The sequence below is a fragment of the Anolis sagrei genome, chromosome 2 (assembly GCF_037176765.1).
Source record: "Anolis sagrei isolate rAnoSag1 chromosome 2, rAnoSag1.mat, whole genome shotgun sequence".
In the NCBI taxonomy this organism is placed as follows: Eukaryota; Metazoa; Chordata; class Lepidosauria; order Squamata; family Dactyloidae; genus Anolis; species Anolis sagrei.
In genome coordinates, this window is record NC_090022.1 from 192,793,435 (window position 1) to 192,813,945 (window position 20,511).

Here is a 20,511-nt window from a genome sequence, read left to right on the forward strand (position 1 = left end):
TTCTGCTAATGCCTTAGAATGAGGAGGAGGCACGGGGTGAGGCTTCCAATCTCCCTGAAGACCATATTTTTCATTTTGAAATTGATTGCAAACCTTTCCCATCATACCCTTTGTGTTCTTGTCTTTCTCCCTGTGTTCTGACTCTCCTGTCTCAAGGAGCAAGTAAACCATTGCTCAGAACCATCCTGCAAAGATTAATCAAGATCATGTGCAGAAACAAGGCTTTTTTGAGTGGCAGAAGCCTATTGCAAAACATGCACAGCAAGCAAACAGCTGCACGTCTCTTTAACACATGCAAAGTACTTTTCTGCTTACTGTTAACCAACTGTAATCTCTCACACACAAACTGTCTTATCTTAAGGCAGTTTCAGAGAAAATGATTGATATCATTGAGACGGGCATTGAGATGGGCAAAATAGGAAACCTCTGGAGGATTAGAAGGTCACCCTAGGCCACTGGTTGCTTATCTCCACATTAGGTAAGTTAGACAACAGTTGCTATAGGAATGGCATGTTGCTGGATGAATTTCAGGAAAGTGGACATCTTTCTCTTCTGCTCTCCTCAATACTTCTGTCTTCCTTTCTTGAACAGATTGTGGGCCGCTCCACCACCTCTTGCAATGAGTGCCACTGGATGGAAATGTATAGTTCCAAGAATCGGAATGATTTCCAAGAAAAATGTATGGCCTGCCCGCCCCAGATGGAAAAAAAAATGGCACATGCCACTGGCAATCCTTGGACACAAAAGGATTCAGGTCCTTTCGTAAGAGGCGACTGATCTAGTGACATCTCCATAGATTCTCATGGAGCTAGAGTTCCATACTGCGAACCCCCTGCCCCACTCTTCTGTCTGTGTTGTCTCTTATTAAATAAATGCCAGTTCCAAACCCATTCACTTGTTCTTCATTGTGAAAATGTGCACTTTCTAAAGATGCCTCCATTTGTCTAATGGAAAATCTGGAATTCTGTTAAGACTGGGTTGTTAGACCTTTTCTCTGGAAGAAAACCATGCTATCTTGTGGAAAGGTTTCTGCGAATGGCTTAAAGTGGGCAGGAGGCAAAGGGTGAGGCTTCCAATAGCCCAGCTGACCATATTTTTCATCATAACTTCTATTCTTATCCTTCCCCCTGTGTGTTGAATGGGTTTTTTTTATGAGTACAAAGGGGAACGGGACATGCCACTGATTCAATGTATCAATTTCCAGATCTTAAGGAAAGCTTGCACTTTATTTTAAAGCACACATCATTGGTAGAGCAGAGAAGGCTTCATTTTTCTTCCATTGTGGTTCCAATTTTCTCCCTAAGTTCTTCTGGAAATTGTGAAACCTGCTGCTGCCCTTTCCCTTTCCTCCAGCATCCTGCCAGCATCTCTATTGCTTGAGTCGGATTAATCAGTCAGCACAAATCCCATCCTGGCATGGCTTGACTCTGGACTTGAAACCACAGGCTGGGGCTGTCCCGCCCCTTTGGCAGTCGGAACAGGAAAAGCAGGGGGAGACAAAGGGGAAGTGGGGTAATATTTAAGTACGAGCCAGAAGGGCTGGGAAACGCAGTCTGAAGTGGCAGAGGACACCTAAAGAGATCAAGGTGAGACGGAAGCTCTAACTGTTCTTTTGCAGCATTCTTGATCCAATCCTGCCTCCTATCCTATAGGAAACCTACTGCAACCCTTTAACAGAGCTCTCTTTAGACTGCAACTCATTTTACCAGGGAAACATCCTAAGGAACTCAGGAATCCCTTTTCTTGTCATTCCTCCCTGGTCTTGCTCTTCTTATTCACTCCTGTCTTCCGAACTCCCACAGGCACTGCTCACCTTGGAAATTCTGGTTTGGTTGGGTCATTTAGCAATGTATTCCTCTCTTCAACCTGTTTTCTTCATTTCAAACTCAGTCCTGCCCTTCATTGCCTATCATGGAACCGGGATACAGAGGAGCTTTGTTCCTCTGGGAGTGCAGATCTCCTTTGCTCAGATGACAGAGCTATCAATTGCTCTCCTAATCCTGCACCCCTGCAGCTCTGTCTGGGATTTTTCCACATCCCTTTCTTCCAATTCCCTCTTCTGAAATAATTCTACCTTCTCCACTCTCCAAGTCACATTTCTCCTCATCTTCTTAGCAAAAAGAAAGAATGAAAGAGGGAAGCAAAATGAACGTGGCTCAAGTAAGCGGATTCCTGGCTGTCAGCTTCCTCCTCCTCGCTCTGATAGGAGATACCACTGAGGCCTGCTCCTGTGCCCCCCGGCACCCCCAGTCGGCATTCTGCTCTGCTGATATCGGTGAGTCTCTGGAACCCAGTAGCATCAGTGAACTTTCTCTTTGCAGTCTCTCACCTCTCCCTCCATGGCAACTTGCCATCTGCTATGAAACCTGATGCTCCCTGTCCTCTGAATTCTTTTTTTCTGTATTCTTAAATACAGTGCATGCTCTCAGGTTCCATGCTCAGCCTGTAAACAGCCACTTGTTTGGTTGCTTTGCAGTACATATGTTGCAGGGCTTTATAGGTGTGCATCTGTGTTATAAAGAGGGGAAAGAGGGATAGAGGAGAACCAAGAGGGATCATGTACAAGAAAGGAGATTTTGGCTAAACATTGAAAAGAATTTCTTGGAGGTATAAGGTGTTGAAAGAAGCTGCCTTGCAAGATGACAGACACTTTTTACAGGAGGCTTTCAAACAGAGGATATCTTTCCCCCTTCAAACTCTCTGGTTTTAGGATCGAGGTGAGCAACACACAGCCTACTGTCAGCATGCAGTCCCTTTATCCATTTTGAGGCTTCTTCCTTTCCTGGGGAGAAGAAAAATCTTCCCTACAGTCCATGGTATATTAAGGGATCAAACTGGCATTATCCTGTACCAGAGATCTGCTGCACTTGATAGTACAGTAGTTCCCAACCTTTTTTTTGACCAGGGACTACTTTGACTAGGGACCACTTTGATCATAGACCACCTCTACCAGGGACCACTCTCCAATATTAGTACCAAAAGGGTTGCAAATCAGATTTTGGTCAACTTCAGATTCGGTTTGGTTATTTGGGGGTGCTGATTCAGAAAATAGCATTGGATAAACCACATCAGCTCTAGTTTCCGATACAGAAATATGCCATCCATAGTCACCATCTGCTTGCCCACAGAAAACCATATTTAATAATCTAGAGTTACTGACCTTATTTTAGGTCTCACGGCCCACAGGTTGGGAACCACTGAGATAGAAGATTTTGGTGCCATTAAAAAAGTAAATGGATCATAGAATCTTATGGAAGTGACCATAAGGACCATCCAGTCTAACCCGAAGCTACATGGGAATATGCAACTTCAGCATCCCTAAAAGGTGTCCATCTGATCTCTGTTTAAAACAGAGATATTTAGGTATCTAGACTGAAAATAAGCTAGGTCTATCTCACATTCTGAAGCCATGACAGGTTTCAAAATCTGGCCGTCTTAACCCAAACTAGAAAGAAAAAACTTTAAGTTTCAGAATAGAGCATATAGGGTAGGAATTGGATCCATCAGAGGAAGTCCACAGAGCATTGTGTAGAGTTAACAATGCACAGCAAAGGTGGGAGAGCTGGAAAACCACAAAAATAAACCTGACAACCCCCTCCAAACCTCTTTCTGCAGTGCTCAGGGTCAGATTTGTGGCTGTTAACAAGATGGAGGGGAACCTCTCAGAAAGGTGGATGTACCATGAGATCAAAACCACCAAGGTAAGCATTTTCTCCTGATAAAGCCATTTTCTAAAACACCCATTGATATTAGAGGAAATGAAATTTAAAAAAATCCATCTATCTATTCTTTTTCTTTAAAAATTTGCTTTATATTTACCAAGTCAGCCAGCATGGTGGAGTGATTTGAGCATTGGACTATGACAGCAAACCAGGGTTCAAGTCCCTGTTTAGCTGTGGAAACTCACTGGGTGACTTTGAGGAAGACAAAGGCAAGCCCCTTCAGGATAAATCTTGCAAAGAAAGCCCCATTAAGTGTTCACTTCAGGTTGCCATAAGTCAAGACTAACTTTATGTAACACAACAAATACATCTCCTAAAGGTAGATACAGCCTTTGATTCTCCCAACAAGTTCAGATTATAGTTCTCATCCATTCTCATCAGTTTTTTCTTTGAGGAAAATCCATATTTCTGCACAAAAATACATTTTTTCACTCTGGCTGGCAGAGAAAGAGGACTTTTTGACCATTTCTTTCCAGTTTTCACACGGCAATTAAAATCTCATAGCAGTTCTTGAAGCAAGGTGATGACATGCCTGATGTCTGAAAGACAATACTATTGACTTGTTTGTTATCCTAAAGTAGCCCTTTGGTCATTGAAAAACCTTCCTTCACCCCACCTCTCTCCAGGTCTACAAAGGTCCCAAGGAGATGCAAGATGTCCGTTATGTCTACACCCCACCCTTTGATAGCGAGTGTGGATACTTCCATGGTGGATCTCTCAAAGAAGAATACCTCATTACAGGTTGAGGATACCACCCAGCACATGGGGACATTTCACATTCAGATGGATAAACACCCTCATCACTCATGCAAGTGTAGATGCATTTGCCATGGCATGGGGCATTGTCACTGAGGCATAAACGGGGATTGGGGAATATCACGAAAATTTGATGATGAGGGAAATGCACTTTGTGTGTGCTCAGACACTGTGCTAGCAAATTGTATGTTCAAGGAAAATACTTTCTCTTCAGTACCAGTCTAGATCAATTGTATTGGAATAAAAAGTTTTTCTCCTACCCTGGGAAACAGCTTTGAGGTTTAATTAACAGGCTGCAAATGGTCCGCCATGAAAACATATTACAGCACAAGGCCAGTATTTGCAAAACTAGTACCTGCAGTTTCACATAAAACAAAATATGTACAACACAAGTAATCCCTAGACCAGTGGTCCTCGACCTGTGGGTCCCAGGGTGTTTTGGCCTTCAACTCCCAGAAATCCTAACATATGATAAACTGGATTGGGATTTCTGGGAGTTGTAGGCCAAAACACTGGGGACCCACAGGTTGAGAACCACTGCCCTAGACCAAAAATTCTCACATTTTTTCAGCCGTGGAACCCTTTTTGAAGCAAAAGTTTATCGTTGATTCCTAAGAAATGTTTATATATTAGATCAGAGGTTCTCAAACTTTTTCAGCCGCAGAGCCTTTTCGGAAGCAAAAGTTTCCCGTGGAGCTCCAATAAATGTTTATATATATTAGGTTATATAAAATGTATATATATCAGGCATGGGACCATCCAGTCCAACCCCTTTTCTGCCATGCAGAAAAGGCATATTCAAAGCACCAGATGGTCCTACAGCCTTTGTAGTAGTACTCGTAGTAGTAGGAGTCGCAGTAGTAGTAGTATTAATAGCAAAAATCCCAGTAGCCATCCAGTTCAACTCCCCTTTGCCATGAAGGAAAAGCACAATTAAAGCACTCACAGAGCAGTGGAAGGAAAATAGGGTTTTAGAAGCAAGAAGGGTGCAGGGGGAAAAAACACTTTTGGTGGCAAGGGAGATGGGGGAGAGGGAGGAAAAGGAAAGAGGAGGAAAAGCTTGGAGGGAGAAGGAGAGGAGGAAACCGCACAAAGCCTCTCAGTAGAAGCCTCCCCAGAGCACACTTTGAGAACCTCTACCCTAGAACTTTTCTATGTCTTCCTTGGTATCTTGAGCAGAAGTCCTTCATTTCACTGTTCACAATGGTCCACAATTCCAGGTATAATGCAAAGTCCAGGTACATATCTTCCATTGATACAGAGGTTCCCTTGTTTCTTCTTACAGCGTGGCAAAGGGAACCGTCTTTGGATTATGTGGTTTAGACATACTATAAGCCCACCTCTCTACCTTGTTGAGAAGTAGACAGATGGTTTCCAATAGCTCCCAGTAATCTTCTGTCCCTGAGGTTTAACAGACAAGCCCCTGCAGTCTGTCAACATCCACCTTGAAATGCAGAAACCAGAACCCTAGACCCAGTACTCTAGATGTGACCTTGTGATTTTGAAAATGCTCAGCTTTAAGAAGCAAAGAGAAAATTGATTAAGGTGGAGGGTTTAGGTATAGCTTCCTATTTTCAATTATGACTACCAAAATCAGAAAAAGAATATACAAAACAAACTCAGGCAAAACGGGTTCACTTAGCATTATTATTCAGGCTAAGGAATAAGCTGTTTTTGGCATAGGATTTGCATTGCTCAGGCACAGACGCATAATTCCATCTGCAAGGGAAGATTATATTCAGCCCATCTTATGATCGTGAAAATGGTGATATTAATGATACCAGGGTGTTGTGTGGTTTCTGGGCTGTATGACTATGTTCTAGCAGCATTTTCTCCTGGCATTATGCCTGCATGCCAGCCACAGATGCAGGTGAAACATCAGAAGAAAATGCTGCTAGAACACAGCCAAACAGCCCAGAAACCACGCAACAGCCCAGTGGATTCTGGCTATGAAAGCCTTTGACAATGCACAATACCCTTTCCAGCCTCTCTCCAAGCTACCCAAGTTATGAAAACAAAATATGCAGCTGCGATCTACTAGGCTCAGCTTTGGGTTTAGCATGTTAACAAAGCAATTCTGAATTTGCCATTCCTCCAAACAAACCATGGCTTCCCTCTCACTCTTTTTTTCACTTTCAACAGGGAGACTGAATGGCAACAGAGTCGTGATCGCACTCTGTGATTTCATTCGACCATGGGCTGAGATAAGTCTTGCACAGAGGCGAGGCTTTACCTCAGAGTACAGCAAGGGCTGCTCTTGCTCAAGTAAGTATCTGGTCACCAGGAGGGGTTGATAGGTCTCAAGGCTGAAGCAACATCAGACTTAAAAGATCAGAAATTTGCCAGATTTCTAAGGATGTGAGACAAATAAGAAGCATCATCCATTCACTGAAGGTGCTGTGAAGTTCAAAAGCTAGTGTCCTGTTATACTAATTGGAAACAATAAAAGATATCAGCTCCTTCTCAATTCTTTCATCCTGGCACTAACATAGCGGCCCAGTTTTATATTATTTAGCAATGTGCCTTGCGGCTACAGGAGAATCCACAGGAAGATGGACAATAAACATCTCTGTTGGTCAACAGACGTATGTATGGGAGGCAAAAATGAGCCCTCTCAAAAACGAATTCTGCTCCCAAGAATAAAATTTCCATTCAGTCCCCTAATTTCCAACCTTGCAGCAACTTAAAATTTCAGTTGATGATTTAGGATCAATGTTTTTGGGCATGCAAAGAAAAGGGGCAAATAAAGTTATCAAGGAAATGTAAGCACGGCAAATATGAGAGAGTACTGGATGGAAATGGTTTTCATCTCTCTCTCTCTCTGTAATGCTAAGTATTCAATTGGGAGGCAGAATTATTTGCTCTTCTGCATACTTATACTGTTTATTAATTTGGCTGCCAGTCACAGAAAGTGAAGTATGTTTTTCAGCTCCATTACTTTTCTGAGATGACCAAACTCAGTAAAGAACTAGAACTCCTTCCTCTGGGATTAGTATGAAAAGGCAGACCTCTAACCCCTTAGTATGCTAGGAAAATGAAATGGCAAGCAAGGAGCTTTTGTGAGTTTGTTTGAAAGGCAACAGCTGCCAGAGGCCCTTTCTACATCACCCTATATCTCAGGATCTAGAGACATGAGTCCCCACAGTCAGATAATCTGGGATCAGATCCTGGGATAAGGGGGCAATGTGGAAGGGGCCAAAAGACTGCAATGAACAGAAGAAGAGAGAAGCAGAGTAGGGGTAGCTAGCTAGCCATATATGGAATCACTGGGTGCACATTGTGTACACTGGTGTAAAGGAGCAAATAACTAAAAGCACAGGGGCAAGGTGAAAATTCATATCATATGGAACAGCCTAATATAAAAGCAGAAGAGTACAAATATGTGAGAGTTATTTTTCAAGGAGCTATACTGAAAAGTGTCCATTCTTATTTACAAGATAGGAAACCTCTGGAGGGCTAGAAGGTGACTCTGGGCACTGGTTGCTTATCTTGACATTTAGAGAAGTTGAGACCATATAGCTATAGGAAGGGAATGTTGCAGGATGCACTGGAGGAAAGGGGACATCTTTCTCTTCTGCTCTCCTCAATACTTTCATCTTCCTTTCTTCAACAGATTGTGGACTACTCTACCACCTCTAGCAATGAGTGCCACTGGATGGAACCGTATAGTTCCACAAATCAGAATGACATGGCCTGCCTACCCCAGATGGAAAGAAATGGCACATGCCACTGGCAATCCTTGGACACAAAAGGATCCGGGTCCGTTCGTAAGAAGCGACTGACTCAGTGACATGTCCATAGACTCTCATGGAGCTATAGTTCCATATAGTGAACTCCCTGCCCTACTCTTCTGTCTGTGTCTGTGTTGTCTCTTATTAAATAAATGCCTGTTCCAAACCCACTCACTTGTCCATCATTGTGAAAATGTGCACTTTCTAAAGATGCCGCCATTTGTCTAATGGAAAATCTGGAATTCTGCTAAGATTGGGTAGCCAGATGCTTTCTCTGGAAGAAAACCATGATATCTTGTGGAAATGTTCTTGCAAATGGCTTACAGTGAGCAGGAGGCAAAGGGTGTGGTTTCCAATAGCCCAGCTGAGCATATTTTTCATCATAACTTCTATTCTTATCCTTCCCCCTGTGTGTTGAATGAGGTTTTTTTATGAGTACAAAGGGGAACGGGACAAGCCACTGATTCAATTTATCAATTTACAGATCTTAAGGAAAGCTTGCACTTTATTTTAAAGCACACATCATTGGTAGAGCAGAGAAGGCTTCAGGGTGAAACCAAGTACCAATAGTTAGGAACAAAGGGTACAATTAACATCATGCAGATCTGGGAAAACAAATCAACCACAATTTATTTCTGGGAAGGAATGAAGCAGAAACCTGGATGGGAGCTTTTTCCAGGTGTGGTAACTCTATCTGCCACCTTGTGGCTGAAGACCTCTTCAAAGTCAGCCTTCCAACAAGCACAAGTTTCATTTTTCTTTCATTGAGGTTCCAATTTTCTCCCTAAATTCTTCTGGAAATGGTGAAACCTGCTGCTGCCCTTTCCCTTTCCTCCAGCATCCTGCTTGCGTCTCTATTGCTTGAGTCGGATTAATCAGTCAGCGCACACCCCATCCTGGCATGGCTTGACTCTGGACTTGAAACCACAGGCTGGGGCTGTTCCGCCCCTTTGGCAGTGAGGACAGGAAAAATACGGGGAGACAAAGGGGAAATGGGGTAATATTTAAGTACGAGCCAGAAGGGATAGGAAACACAGTGTGAAGTGGCAGAGGACACCTAAAGAGACTTGCAGAGACCAAGGTGAGATGGAAGCTTTTACTCTTCTTTTGCAGCACTCTGAGCCTTGTTGCAATCCTGCCTCCTATCCTGTAGGCCAGTGGTTTGGTCCTTAGCCTTTGGTCCTCCAGGTGTTTTGGACTTCAACTAATAGAAATCCCAGCCAGCTTACCAGCTGTTAGGAACTATGGGAGCTGAAGTCCAAAACACCTGGGAACCACTGCTATAGGGAACTCACTGCAACTTCTAAACTGATCCCCTCTATTTAGATTGCCACTCCAGGGAAATATCCTCATGAGCTCCACAAAACTCTTGCCCCCTTGTTGTGTTTCCCTTGTCTTGGTCTATTTATTCACTCCTCTCTTTTGCATTGCAAATTCTGGTATAGCTCTGAGTTCAGAAGGTGCATCCTCTCATATTGCAATCTACTCATCTCTTCATCCTGTTCTCCTCTTCTTTTCAAACTCAGTCCTGCCCTCCATTGCCTGTCACAGAATCAGGAAAATGAAGAGATTTGTTCCTTTGGGAGTCAAGATCTACCTTGCTCTTGGCTGCTCAAAATAGAGCCATTCATCACTCCCCTAATCCTGCACCCCTGCAGCAGTTCTGTGCAGGATGTTTCCCCATCCCTTCCTTCCAACTTCCCTCTCCTGAAATAACACTACCTTCTCCACTCTCCCAGTCACACCACTGAGTCACATTTCTCCTTGTTTTTTCAGCAAAAAAACAGGATGAAAGAAGGAGAATGGACCTGGCTAAAGCAAGTAAATTCCTGGCTGCCAGCTTGCTCCTCTTCACTCTGGTTGGAGATACCACTGTGGCCTGCAAATGTGCCTCCGAGCACCCCCAGGAAGCATTCTGCTCCTATGATGTCGGTGAGTTTCTGGAACCCAATATCATCAATGAACTTTCTCTCTGAAGTCTTTCACTTCCCCCTCCATGGAAACTTGCCTTCTGCTATGAAACCTGATGCTCCCCATTCTCTTGATTCTTTTTTTCCCCTGTATTCTCAACTATAGTGCATGCTCTCACACTCCCTGCTCAGTCTGTAAACAGCCACTTCTTTGACTGTCTTGTGGTAAGTAGGTTGTAAACCACATACAAAAAGACTCTATAGGTATGTGAAGCCATGAAACTGGCATCTTCTGCACCTGAGGGCTATTCCACTTAGTGGGAAAATTTAGTAGCGGAATCATAGAGTTGGATGGGACCACAAATGACATCTAATCCAATCCTCTGCCACAGGAACCCACAACTACAACATCTCTAAAACATTTCCATCCAATGCCTGGTTAGGAATTTCAAACATGGCAAGTCGCTCCACCCAGGACAGTATATGCCATTGTTGAAAAGCAGAATTTCTTTTTCAGTAATTTAAATCCTCTGTCTTAGGGCCCTTCCACACAGCACAAAAGAAACAGGAGAGAACGGGTTAAACCGGGGGTGAGGTGGGGGGGGGGGGGCTAAGCAAAACCTTAGAAGTGAAATCAAAACTTATCATTGTGATGTCAGAAACTGATGGCCAATCCACACATAAATATCTTAGTTTATTAAATATGCATTGGGAAACCAGAGGGAGAAACCCAGAAGTTATCTAGACAGGAAATAAGCGAAAAAGTCTACCTCACATTCTGTGAAGTTATGGCAAGTTTCAAAATCTGGCCTCACAGACCAGGACACCTCCTAAGCCAAACTAGAAAGGGAGAATGCCATTTTACAAGAAATCTTGTGGGGGCAGACATGGCGACATAACTTTAAGCTTCAGAACAGAGTGTACAGGGCAAGAACTGTCTTAAGCATCATAAGAACCCCACAGATCAGTTAACAATCTACAGAAAAGACTACAGCTGAAACAACCACGGAAATAAAACTGACAACCCCCTCCCAATGTCTCTCTACAGTGCTCAGGGTCAAATTTATGGAAAGTGGCAGGATAAACAATAACTTCAAAATCATCAAGGTAAGCATTTTCTCCTGCTAACAGTTTTCTAAAGCACCCATTGACAACAGAAGACATGAAATGGTAGAAAAATACATGCATGTATTCTTTTTCTAAATGGCTATACACCTACCAAGCCAGCCAGCATAGTGAAGTGGTTTGAGCATTGAACTATGATTGGAAACCAGAGTTCAAATCCATGATCAGCCGTGAAAAACCACTGAGTGACCTTTGAAGAAGTCACACTCTCAGTTTCCGAGGAAGACAAATCCTGCCAAGAAAGCCCCATTAAATGTGCACCTCAGGTTACCGGAAGTAACATACAACTTATACACAACAAATACACCTCCAAAAGGTGAACAGAGGCTTTGGCTCTCCCAACAAATTCAGATTATAATTCTTATCAATTCTCATCAGGTTTTCTTAGTCTTAGTCTTATTTCTGCACAAACATATATTTTTCACTCTGGCTGGCAGAGAAAAAGCACATTTTCAACCATCCTTTTCACTTTTCATACAGCAATGAAAATCTAATGGCAGTTCTTGAAGCATGGTGTTGACATGCTCATTGTCTTGAAGGACAAGAATATTTGTCTGTAACCCTAATGTGGCCTTTGGATCATCAAATAACCTCCCTTCACCCCACCTCTCTCCAGGTCTACAAAGGTCCTGAAGAGGTGCAAGATGTCCACTATGTCGACACTCAAACAATTCCTGGCCTATGTGAATACCACTACCAAGTAGACCACACAGATGAATACATCATTGCAGGTAGGGAATACCACCCACCACCTGGGAAAGCTGGGACATTTCAAATTCAGCTGGCTACACACCCCTCATTACTGATGCAAGTATCGTGTCATTTTCTATGTCATGGGGCGTGTCACTGACATGTAAATGGGAAGGGGGAGATAGCAGCAGAACTTGATGGTCAGGGAAATACCTTTTGTGTATGCTAGCAAACCTGTGCTAGCAATCCATGCATACAAGGCGACACATATTGGAATAAGAAGCTTTTCTTCATCCTTGGGAAGCAGCTTTGAGTTTCCATTAACAGACCCCAAATGTTTAGCCATGAAAACATATTATAGTACGATTCCAATATCTGTGGGATTACAGTAAAGACAGTGTCACGTGCAACAAAATATGTAAAACACAAATAATCCGTAGGCCTCTTCTGTGTCTTCCATGGTGTCTTGCATCAGAAGTTCTTCATCTAGCTGGGATTGACTATTGTCCACAGTTTCAAATATTCATGTGAAGTCTAGGAACATATCCCATACTGATATAGAGGCTGGCTTGTTCCTTCTTACAGCAGGGTAGCGGGACTTTGGACTTTGTGGCTTAGGCATAGTACATTCCTATTGATCTTGCTGAGAGATAGACAGAGGGCAGCAGCCATTCACTCTTCTCCCAAGTCCCTGCAGTATGTTAACATCCACCTTGAAATGCAGAAACCAGAATCCTAGACACAGTACTCTAAATGTGTCCTTGTGGTTTTGAAGAACACTTTGAAAATGCTCTGATTTAGGAAGCCAAAGAGAAAACTGATTAAAGTGTCCAGTAGGGAGGGTTTAGTATGGCTTCCTATCCTCCAGTATGACTATAAAAGCCAGGAAAAAAATATACAAAATATTAACTGAGGCAAAACGGTTCAATCAGCATTATTATTCAGGTCAAGCAACTTAGCTTTGCTTTTGACATAGGATTTGCATTGCTCACACGTCCAATTCCATCTGCAAGAGAATATTATATTCAGCCCAACTTCTGCTCGTGAAAATGGGTGATACTACTGATACCCTTTCCAACCTCTCTCCAAGCTATCCAAGTTATGAAAACAAAATCTAAAGGCTAAGCTCTGAGTTCTGATTGTCAAGAGGACAATCCTAATTGTTTCTCCTCCTCTAAGCTCACAGCAGCTTCCCTCTACTCCTTTTTTCACCTCCAACAGGGGAGCTGGACGGTGACACAGTCTGGCTCAGTGTCTGCGCTTTCCTCAAACGATGGTCCAGGGTAACCCCTGAGCAGAGGCGAGGCTTTACCTCAGAGTACAGCAAGGGCTGCTCTTGCTCGGTAAGTATCTGGCCACCAGGAAGGGATGATAGATCTCAAGGTTGCAGGAACATCACTTAGATTTTAAAGATCTGACACTTTCCAGATTTTGAAAGACGTGGAACCCACAAGAAGCATCATCAATTCACTGCAGATGTTGTGAAGCTTAAAAGCTAGTCTCATATAAATGAGTCAAGGGTACGTGCCATCTTGCCTGAAACAGGCCATAGTTAGACCAGTCTTGAAGACAGCTTCCTTTGACTCAGCAGTTTTGAATAACTACCGACCAATCTCAAATCTTCTGTTCTTGGGCAAGGTACTGGAGCGGGTGGTCGCTACTCAGCTCCAGGGATTCTTGGACGATACCGATTATCTGGACCCATTTCAGTCTGGCTTCAGGCCTGGTCACGGCACCGAGACGGCTTTGGTTGCCTTGGTGGATGATCTCCGCAGAGAGCTTGACAAGGGGAGTGTGTCCTTGTTAGTTCTCTTGGATATCTCAGAGGCTTTCGATACCATCGACCATGGTATCCTTCTGGGTCGATTCTTGGGGGTGGGTCTCGGGAGCACTGCGCTCCAGTGGCTCCATTCCTTCCTTGAGGGCCGTACCCAGTCGCTGAAGCTGGGGGACACCTGCTCGGACCCCTGGCCATTGACCTGTGGGGTCCCACAAGGTTCTATTCTTTCCCCCATTCTATTCAATATCTACATGAAACCGCTGAGCGAGATCATCTGGAGTTTTGGAGTTCGGTGCCATCTCTACGCAGATGATACTCTTTTCCACCAGATTTCAAGGAAGCCCCTCAGGCCCTGGACCAGTGCCTGATGGTTGTGATGGGCTGGATGAGGGCTAACAAGCTGAAGCTTAATCCTGACAAAACAGAGGTCCTCCTGGCTAGTCATGGGACTGATTGGTTACAGAAAGCGGTCAAGTCTCCTGTTTAAACAGCTCCAGTGGCTTCCAATAAGTTTCCGTTTCCAATTCAAGGTGCAGGTCATCACCTATAAAGCCCTAAATGGTTCAGGACTTGCTTGTCTTCGCGATCGCATCTTCCCCTATGAACCAGTACGTACCTTGAGATCTTCTGAGGAGGTACTGCTCTCTCTCCCCCCACCGTCACATGCACGGTTGATGAGAACGAGGGAGCCTTCTCGGTGGTGGCCCCCCGGCTCTGGAACTCCCTCTCTAGGGAGATTAGACAGGCTCCCACCTTGTCCTCCTTTCGTAGTCAACTAAAAACCTGGATGTTCCGGTGCGCTTTTGACTAAGCAGCTCACCAGTAACTTTCTTGTCCCTACTTGAAGTTCCACACTTTACACCGGCCCACACTTTACACTGGCATACGTCTACCTCAACATGTGTTTATGACAGTATTTTCTGCCCAGTTCACTGTATTGTTGCACTTTCCTGCGCTCCTGTAAAAATGTATTGCACTCATTGAATCTATACCTCAGCTATGTTTCTTTCAGCCATATTGTTTTTATATTGCTTTCAATTGTGATGTTATTTGTTTTTATTTGATGTTTTAATTGGTTAAGTGTTTTACATGTGTGTTTTAATTGTAATTTTGGGCATGTCCCTTGTAAGCCGTCCCGAGCCCTCTAGGGGAGATGGTTGTTGGGGTATAAAAATAAAGTTGTTATTATTATTATCATTAGAATATGATCAATAGGAATTGCTTTCCCAATAATAGAGCTACCCATCTCTTCATCCTGTTCTCCTCTTCTTTTCAAACGCAGTGCTGCCCTCCATTGCGTGTCACGGAATCAGGAAAATGAGGAAATTTGTTCCTTTGGGAGTCAAGATCTACCTTGCTCTCAAAATAGAGCCATTCATCACTCCCCTAATCCTGCACCCCTGCAGCAGCTCTGTGTGGGAGAAGTAGTGCAGTTTGATACCACTTTAATTGCCATGGGTCAATACTGTGGAATCATGGGAGTTGGCAGTTTGGTGAGGCACTTGCACTGCTTGACCGAGAAAGCTAAAGATCTTGGGAAATCTGTGTTGCTGTTTGTGTTGCTCTTCACATTGCTGTGCCGTTTGTGTCACATACGATAATTGTAGTAAAGATTATTCTGCACTTATTTTTAGAAGAATCAGAGAAAAAGATTGACATCATTTTACATTCTTGTATTTTCCACCATACAAGTGGTTTAAAATATGAAACTTCTGGGGAGTAAAAGGTGACTCTAGGCCACTGATTGCTTATCTCAACATTAGGGAAGTTGAGACCCCAGTAGCTATGGGAAGGGCATGTTGCAGGATGCACTGCAGGAAAGGAGGCATCTTTTCTCTTCTGATTTCCTCAATGCTTCCATCTTCCTTTCTTCCACAGATTGTGTGGGGCCGTTTAGGAGGCTCCATCAGCTCCAATCAGTGTGTGTGGTCAGATAAACACTTGCCAACAGATTTCCAATATGAACGCATGGCCTGCCTGCCCCAGGTTGAAAAAAGTGGCATGTGCACCTGGAAATCCCTGGGCACCCAAGAGCCTGGATCCTTTCGTAACAGGCGGCTGACGCAGTGACATCTTCATGAACTCTCACGAAGCTGGTGCTCCACGACACTAACCCCTCCCCACTCTTCTCTCTGTGTTGACTCTTATTAAATAAATGGTGGATCCAAATCCACTCACTCCTCCTTCATTGTGAAAATGTGCACTTTCTAAAGATGCCGCCACTTATCTAATGGCACTGGAAAATCTGGGATTCTGTTAAAACTGGGATGGTAGACCTTTTGTCTGAAATAATACTTTGTGGAGAGTTTTCTGCTAATGCCTTAGAATGAGGAGGAGGCACGGGGTGAGGCTTCCAATCTCCCTGAAGACCATATTTTTCATTTTGAAATTGATTGCAAACCTTTCCCATCATACCCTTTGTGTTCTTGTCTTTCTCCCTGTGTTCTGACTCTCCTGTCTCAAGGAGCAAGTAAGAACCATCCTGCAAATATTAATCAAGATCATGTGCAGAAACAAGGCTTTTTTGAGTGGCAGAAGCCTATTGCAAAATATGCACAGCAAGCATAAACAGCTGTACACCTCTTTAACACATGCAAAGTACTTTTCTGCTTACTGTTAACCAACTGTAATCTCTCACACACAAACTGTCTTATCTTGACAGTTTCAGAGAAAATGATTGATATCATTGAGACGGGCATTGAGATGGGCAAAATAGGAAACCTCTGGAGGACTAGAAGGTCACCCTAGGCCACTGGTTGCTTATCTCCACATTAGGTAAGTTAGACAACAGTAGCTATAGGAATGGCATGTTGCTGGATGAATTTCAGGAAAGTGGACATCTTTCTCTTCTGCTCTCCTCAATACTTCCGTCTTCCTTTCTTGAACAGATTGTGGGCCGCTCCACCACCTCTTGCAATGAGTGCCACAGGATGGAAATGTATAGTTCCAAGAATCGGAATGATTTCCAAGAAAAATATATGGCCTGCCCGCCCCAGATGGAAAAAAATGGCACACGCCACTGGCAATCCTTGGACACAAAAGGATTCAGGTCCTTTCGTAAAAGGCGACTGATTTAGTGACACTTCCATAGATTCTCATGGAGCTAGAGTTTCATACTGCGAACCCCCTGCCCCACTCTTCTGTCTGTGTTGTCTCTTATTAAATAAATGCCAGTTCCAAACCCATTTACTTGTTCTTCATTGTGAAAATGTGCGCTTTCTAAAGATGCCTCCATTTGTCTAATGGAAAATCTGGAAATCTGTTAAGACTGGGTTGCTAGACCTTTTCTCTGGAAGAAAACCATGCTATCTTGTGGAAAGGTTTCTGCAAATGGCTTAAAGTGGGTAGGAGGCAAAGGGCGAGGCTTCCAATAGCCCAGCTGACCATATTTTTCATCATAACTTCTATTCTTATCATTCCTTCTGTGTGTTGAATACCCCATCTCATGGACAAAATAAACTACTGCCCAGAAACTGCCACCATATCTTAATGGAGCTCACAAGAAGGAACAGGACTTTTATTCCTGGCCAAGTATATAACATCCAAAGAAATGATTAAAAGCAGAACATCCCTTTAATATGTGCAAAACACTCTTGTGTCCACTGCCAAGTAAGTGTAATCTCTCACACATCCATTTAAGGTGGAATCAGAGTGATATAATTGTGCAAAATTGTTTGGGAGTTTTGTGAGTACAAAGTTTGTATATTCAATCCGGAGGAAATGGGACATGCCACTGATTCAATTTATCAATTTCCAGATCCCAAGGAAAGCTTGCACTTCATTTTAAAGCACAGATCATTGGTAGAGCAGAGAAGACCAAGTACCAATAGTCAGGGACAAAGGGTACAATTAACATCATGGAGTTCCGGGAAAGCAAATCAACCACAATTTATTTCTGGGAAGGAATGAGGCAGAAACCTGGATGGGAGCTTTTTCCAGGTGTGGTAGCTCTATCTGCCACCTTGTGGCATGCCCTGTTAAATTTAGCTAGACACAACTTCGAAGTCAGTCTTCCAACAAGCACAAGTTTCATTTTTCTTCCATTGAGGTTCCAATTTTCTCCCTAAATTCTTCTGGAAATTGTGACACCTGCTGCTGCCCTTTCCCTTTCCTCCAGCATCCTGCCTGCATCTCTATTGCTTGAGTTGGATTAATCAGTCAGCACACACCCCATCCTGGCATGGCTTGACTCTGGACTTGAAACCACAGGCTGGGGCTATTCCGCCCCTTTGGCAGTCAGGACAGGAAAAGTACGGGGAGACAAAGGGGAAGTGGGGTAATATTTAAGTACAAGACAAAAGGGCTGGGAAACGCAGTGTGAAGTGGCAGAGGACACCTAAAGAGACTCGCAGAGATCAAGGTGAGATGGGAGCTCTAACTCCTTTTTTTGCAGCACTCTGAGCCTTATCCCAATCCTGCCTCCTATCCTGTAGGCCAGCGGTTCCCAGCCTTTGGTCCTCCAGGTGTTTTGGACTTCAACTACTAGAAATCCCAGCCAGCTTACCAACTGTTAGGAACTGTGGGAGCTGAAGTCCAAAACAACCTGGGAATCACTGCTATAGGGAACTCACTGTAACCCCTAAACTGATCCCCTCTATTTAGATTGCCAATCCAGGGAAATATCCTCAGGAGCTCCACCAAACTCTTGCCTCCTTGTTGCATTTCCCTTGTCTTGGTCTTCTTATTCACTCCTCTCTTTTGCATTGCAAATTCTGGTATAGCTCTGAGTTCAGAAGGTGCACCCTCTCATATTGCAGTCCACTCATCTCTATATCCTGTTCTCCTCTACTTCTCAAACTCAGTCCTGCCCTCCATTGCCTGCCACAGAATCAGGAAAATACAGTGATTTGTTCCTTTGGGAGTCAAGATCTACCTTGCTCTTGGCTGCTCAAAATAGAGCCATTCATCACTCCCCTAATCCTGCACCCCTGCAGCAGTTCTGTGCAGGGTGTTTCCCCACCCCTTCCTTCCAACTTCCCTCTCCTGAAATAACACTACCTTCTCCACTCCCCCAGTCACACCACTGAGTCACATTCCTCCTCGTTTTTTCAGCAAAAAAACAGGACGAAAGAAAGAGGATGGACCTGGCTAAAGCAAGTAAATTCCTGGTTGCCAGCTTACTCCTCTTCACTCTGGTTGCAAGATACCACTGAGGCCTGCAAATGTGCCTCCGAGTACCCCCAGGAAGCATTCTGCTCCTATGATGTCGGTGAGTCTGTCTGCAGTCTTTTACTTCTCCTTCCATGGAAACTTGCCTTCTGCTATGAAACCTGGTGCTCCCCGTTCTCTTGATTCTTTTTTCTGTATTCTCAAATGCTCTCACGCTCCATGCTCAGTCTGCCAACAGCCACTTCTTTGACTGTCTTATGGTAAGTAGGTTGCAGACCACATACAAAAGGACTCTATAGGTATGTGAAGCCATGAAACTGGCATCTTCTGCACCTGAGGGCTGCTCCACTTAGTGGGAAGAGTTAGTAGCAGAATCATAGAGTTGGATAGGACCACAAGTGACATCTAATCCAGTCCCCTGCCCACAGGAACCCACAACTACAACATCCCTAAAAGATGTCCATCCAATGCCTGGTTAGAAATTTCAAACATGGCAATCCCCCCCCCCCCTACCCCAGGAGAGTATATGCCATTGTTGGAATGCGGAATTTCTTTTTTAGTAATTTAAATCCACTGTCTTAGGGCCCTTACACACAGCACAAAAGAAACAGAAGAGAACAGGTTAAAGAGGGCAAGTGTCTAGATGACGTTTCCAGTAAATCTGCACTGAATTGGAACAATGCAGCCAAAACACAGGCTAAAGAACTCCTCTTTTATCCTGGGTCTGGTTGCAAACTGCACATTTTTATATGACTGTCTATCCCTACAGTCAAGCAAAATGTGATATCCCCCCCCCCCTCCATGGAGATGGCAGATCCCAAAACAGCTGAATTATTTTGTGTTGTCAAAGGCTTTCATGGCCAGAATCACTGGGTTTCTGTGAGTTTTCCAGGCTGTATGGCCATGTTCCAGAAGCATTCTCTCCTGATGTTTCACCCACATCTATGGCAGGCATCCTCAGAGGTTGTGAGGTATGTTGGAAACTAGGCAAATGAGGTTTATATATCTGTGGAATGTCCAGGGTGGGAGAAAGAACTCTTGTCTTTTGGAGACAAGTGTGAATGTTGCAATTAGCCACCTTGATTAGCATTGCAGGTTCAACTTCCTGCCTGAGGGGAGCCTTTGTTGGGGGGGATGGTGTTATCTTGCCCTGATTGTTTCTTGTTTTGAATTCCCAAATTTTTGACTGCCAACAAGATGGAGGGGACCCTCTTAGAAAGAAGTTGAATGTACCATGAGATCAAAACCACCAAGGTAAGCATTTTCTCCTGTTATCAAAGTTCTCCTGTTAAATCTCTGATCAGCCATGAAAAGTCACTGCCTGACCTTTGAGGAAGTCACACTCTCTCGGTTTCTGAAGAAGACAAATTCTGCAAAGAAATCCCCATCAAATGTGCTTCTCAGGGTTACCGAAAGTAAAAAAAATGACTTAACATAACACAACAAATATACCTCTAAAAGGTAAACAGAACCTTTGGTTCTCCCAACTAGATAATAATAATAATAATAATAATAATAATAATAATAATAATAACACTTTATTTGTACTCTGCCATCATCTCCCTAAGGGACTCGGTGCGGCTTACATGAGGCCGAGGCCGAGTACAACAATACAAGCAAAACAACAACAGTACAAGCAATTAAAATAAAAACATAGACAATAAAATATACAACATTATCAATAAGAC

At 43.6% G+C, this 20,511-nt stretch overlaps 3 protein-coding genes across 5 annotated transcripts in view; 2 read left to right on the forward strand and 1 right to left on the reverse strand.

Moving 5' to 3' along the window:
- SYN1 (synapsin I) overlaps positions 1 to 20,511 on the reverse strand; it is a 169,488-nt gene that overhangs the window by 63,227 nt on the left and 85,750 nt on the right. The window lies entirely within an intron of this gene.
- LOC137096422 (metalloproteinase inhibitor 1-like) lies at positions 1,485 to 8,379 on the forward strand. Of its 2 annotated transcripts, none has more exons than XM_067465566.1 (6): positions 1,485 to 1,586; positions 2,116 to 2,275; positions 3,616 to 3,701; positions 4,349 to 4,463; positions 6,621 to 6,754; positions 8,092 to 8,379. In XM_067465566.1, exons 2-6 carry the CDS (start codon positions 2,128 to 2,130, stop codon positions 8,266 to 8,268), a joined length of 660 nt encoding a protein of 219 aa, XP_067321667.1. In that variant the 5' UTR covers positions 1,485 to 1,586; positions 2,116 to 2,127; the 3' UTR covers positions 8,269 to 8,379. The 2 variants fall into 2 exon arrangements, with proteins under 2 accessions (XP_067321667.1, XP_067321666.1); XM_067465565.1 differs by having other exon boundaries at positions 6,621 to 6,743; positions 8,092 to 8,207.
- LOC137096460 (metalloproteinase inhibitor 1-like) lies at positions 11,810 to 15,877 on the forward strand. Its single transcript, XM_067465609.1, has 3 exons — positions 11,810 to 11,975; positions 13,156 to 13,277; positions 15,593 to 15,877. The coding sequence occupies exons 1-3, from the start codon at positions 11,810 to 11,812 to the stop codon at positions 15,782 to 15,784; spliced, it is 480 nt and encodes a 159-aa protein (XP_067321710.1). The 3' UTR covers positions 15,785 to 15,877.

Coding starts and splice junctions, on each gene's coding strand:
- LOC137096422 (XM_067465566.1), top strand. CDS start 2,128: ATGAAAGAGGGAAGCAAAATGAACGTGGCTCAAGTAAGCGGATTCCTG. Junction 2,276..3,615: donor ATTCTGCTCTGCTGATATCG/GTGAGTCTCTGG, acceptor CTCTTTCTGCAG/TGCTCAGGGTCAGATTTGTG. Junction 4,464..6,620: donor AGAAGAATACCTCATTACAG/GTTGAGGATACC, acceptor CACTTTCAACAG/GGAGACTGAATGGCAACAGA.
- LOC137096460 (XM_067465609.1), top strand. CDS start 11,810: ATGTGGCCTTTGGATCATCAAATAACCTCCCTTCACCCCACCTCTCTC. Junction 11,976..13,155: donor AGATGAATACATCATTGCAG/GTAGGGAATACC, acceptor CACCTCCAACAG/GGGAGCTGGACGGTGACACA. Junction 13,278..15,592: donor GCAAGGGCTGCTCTTGCTCG/GTAAGTATCTGG, acceptor TTTCTTCCACAG/ATTGTGTGGGGCCGTTTAGG.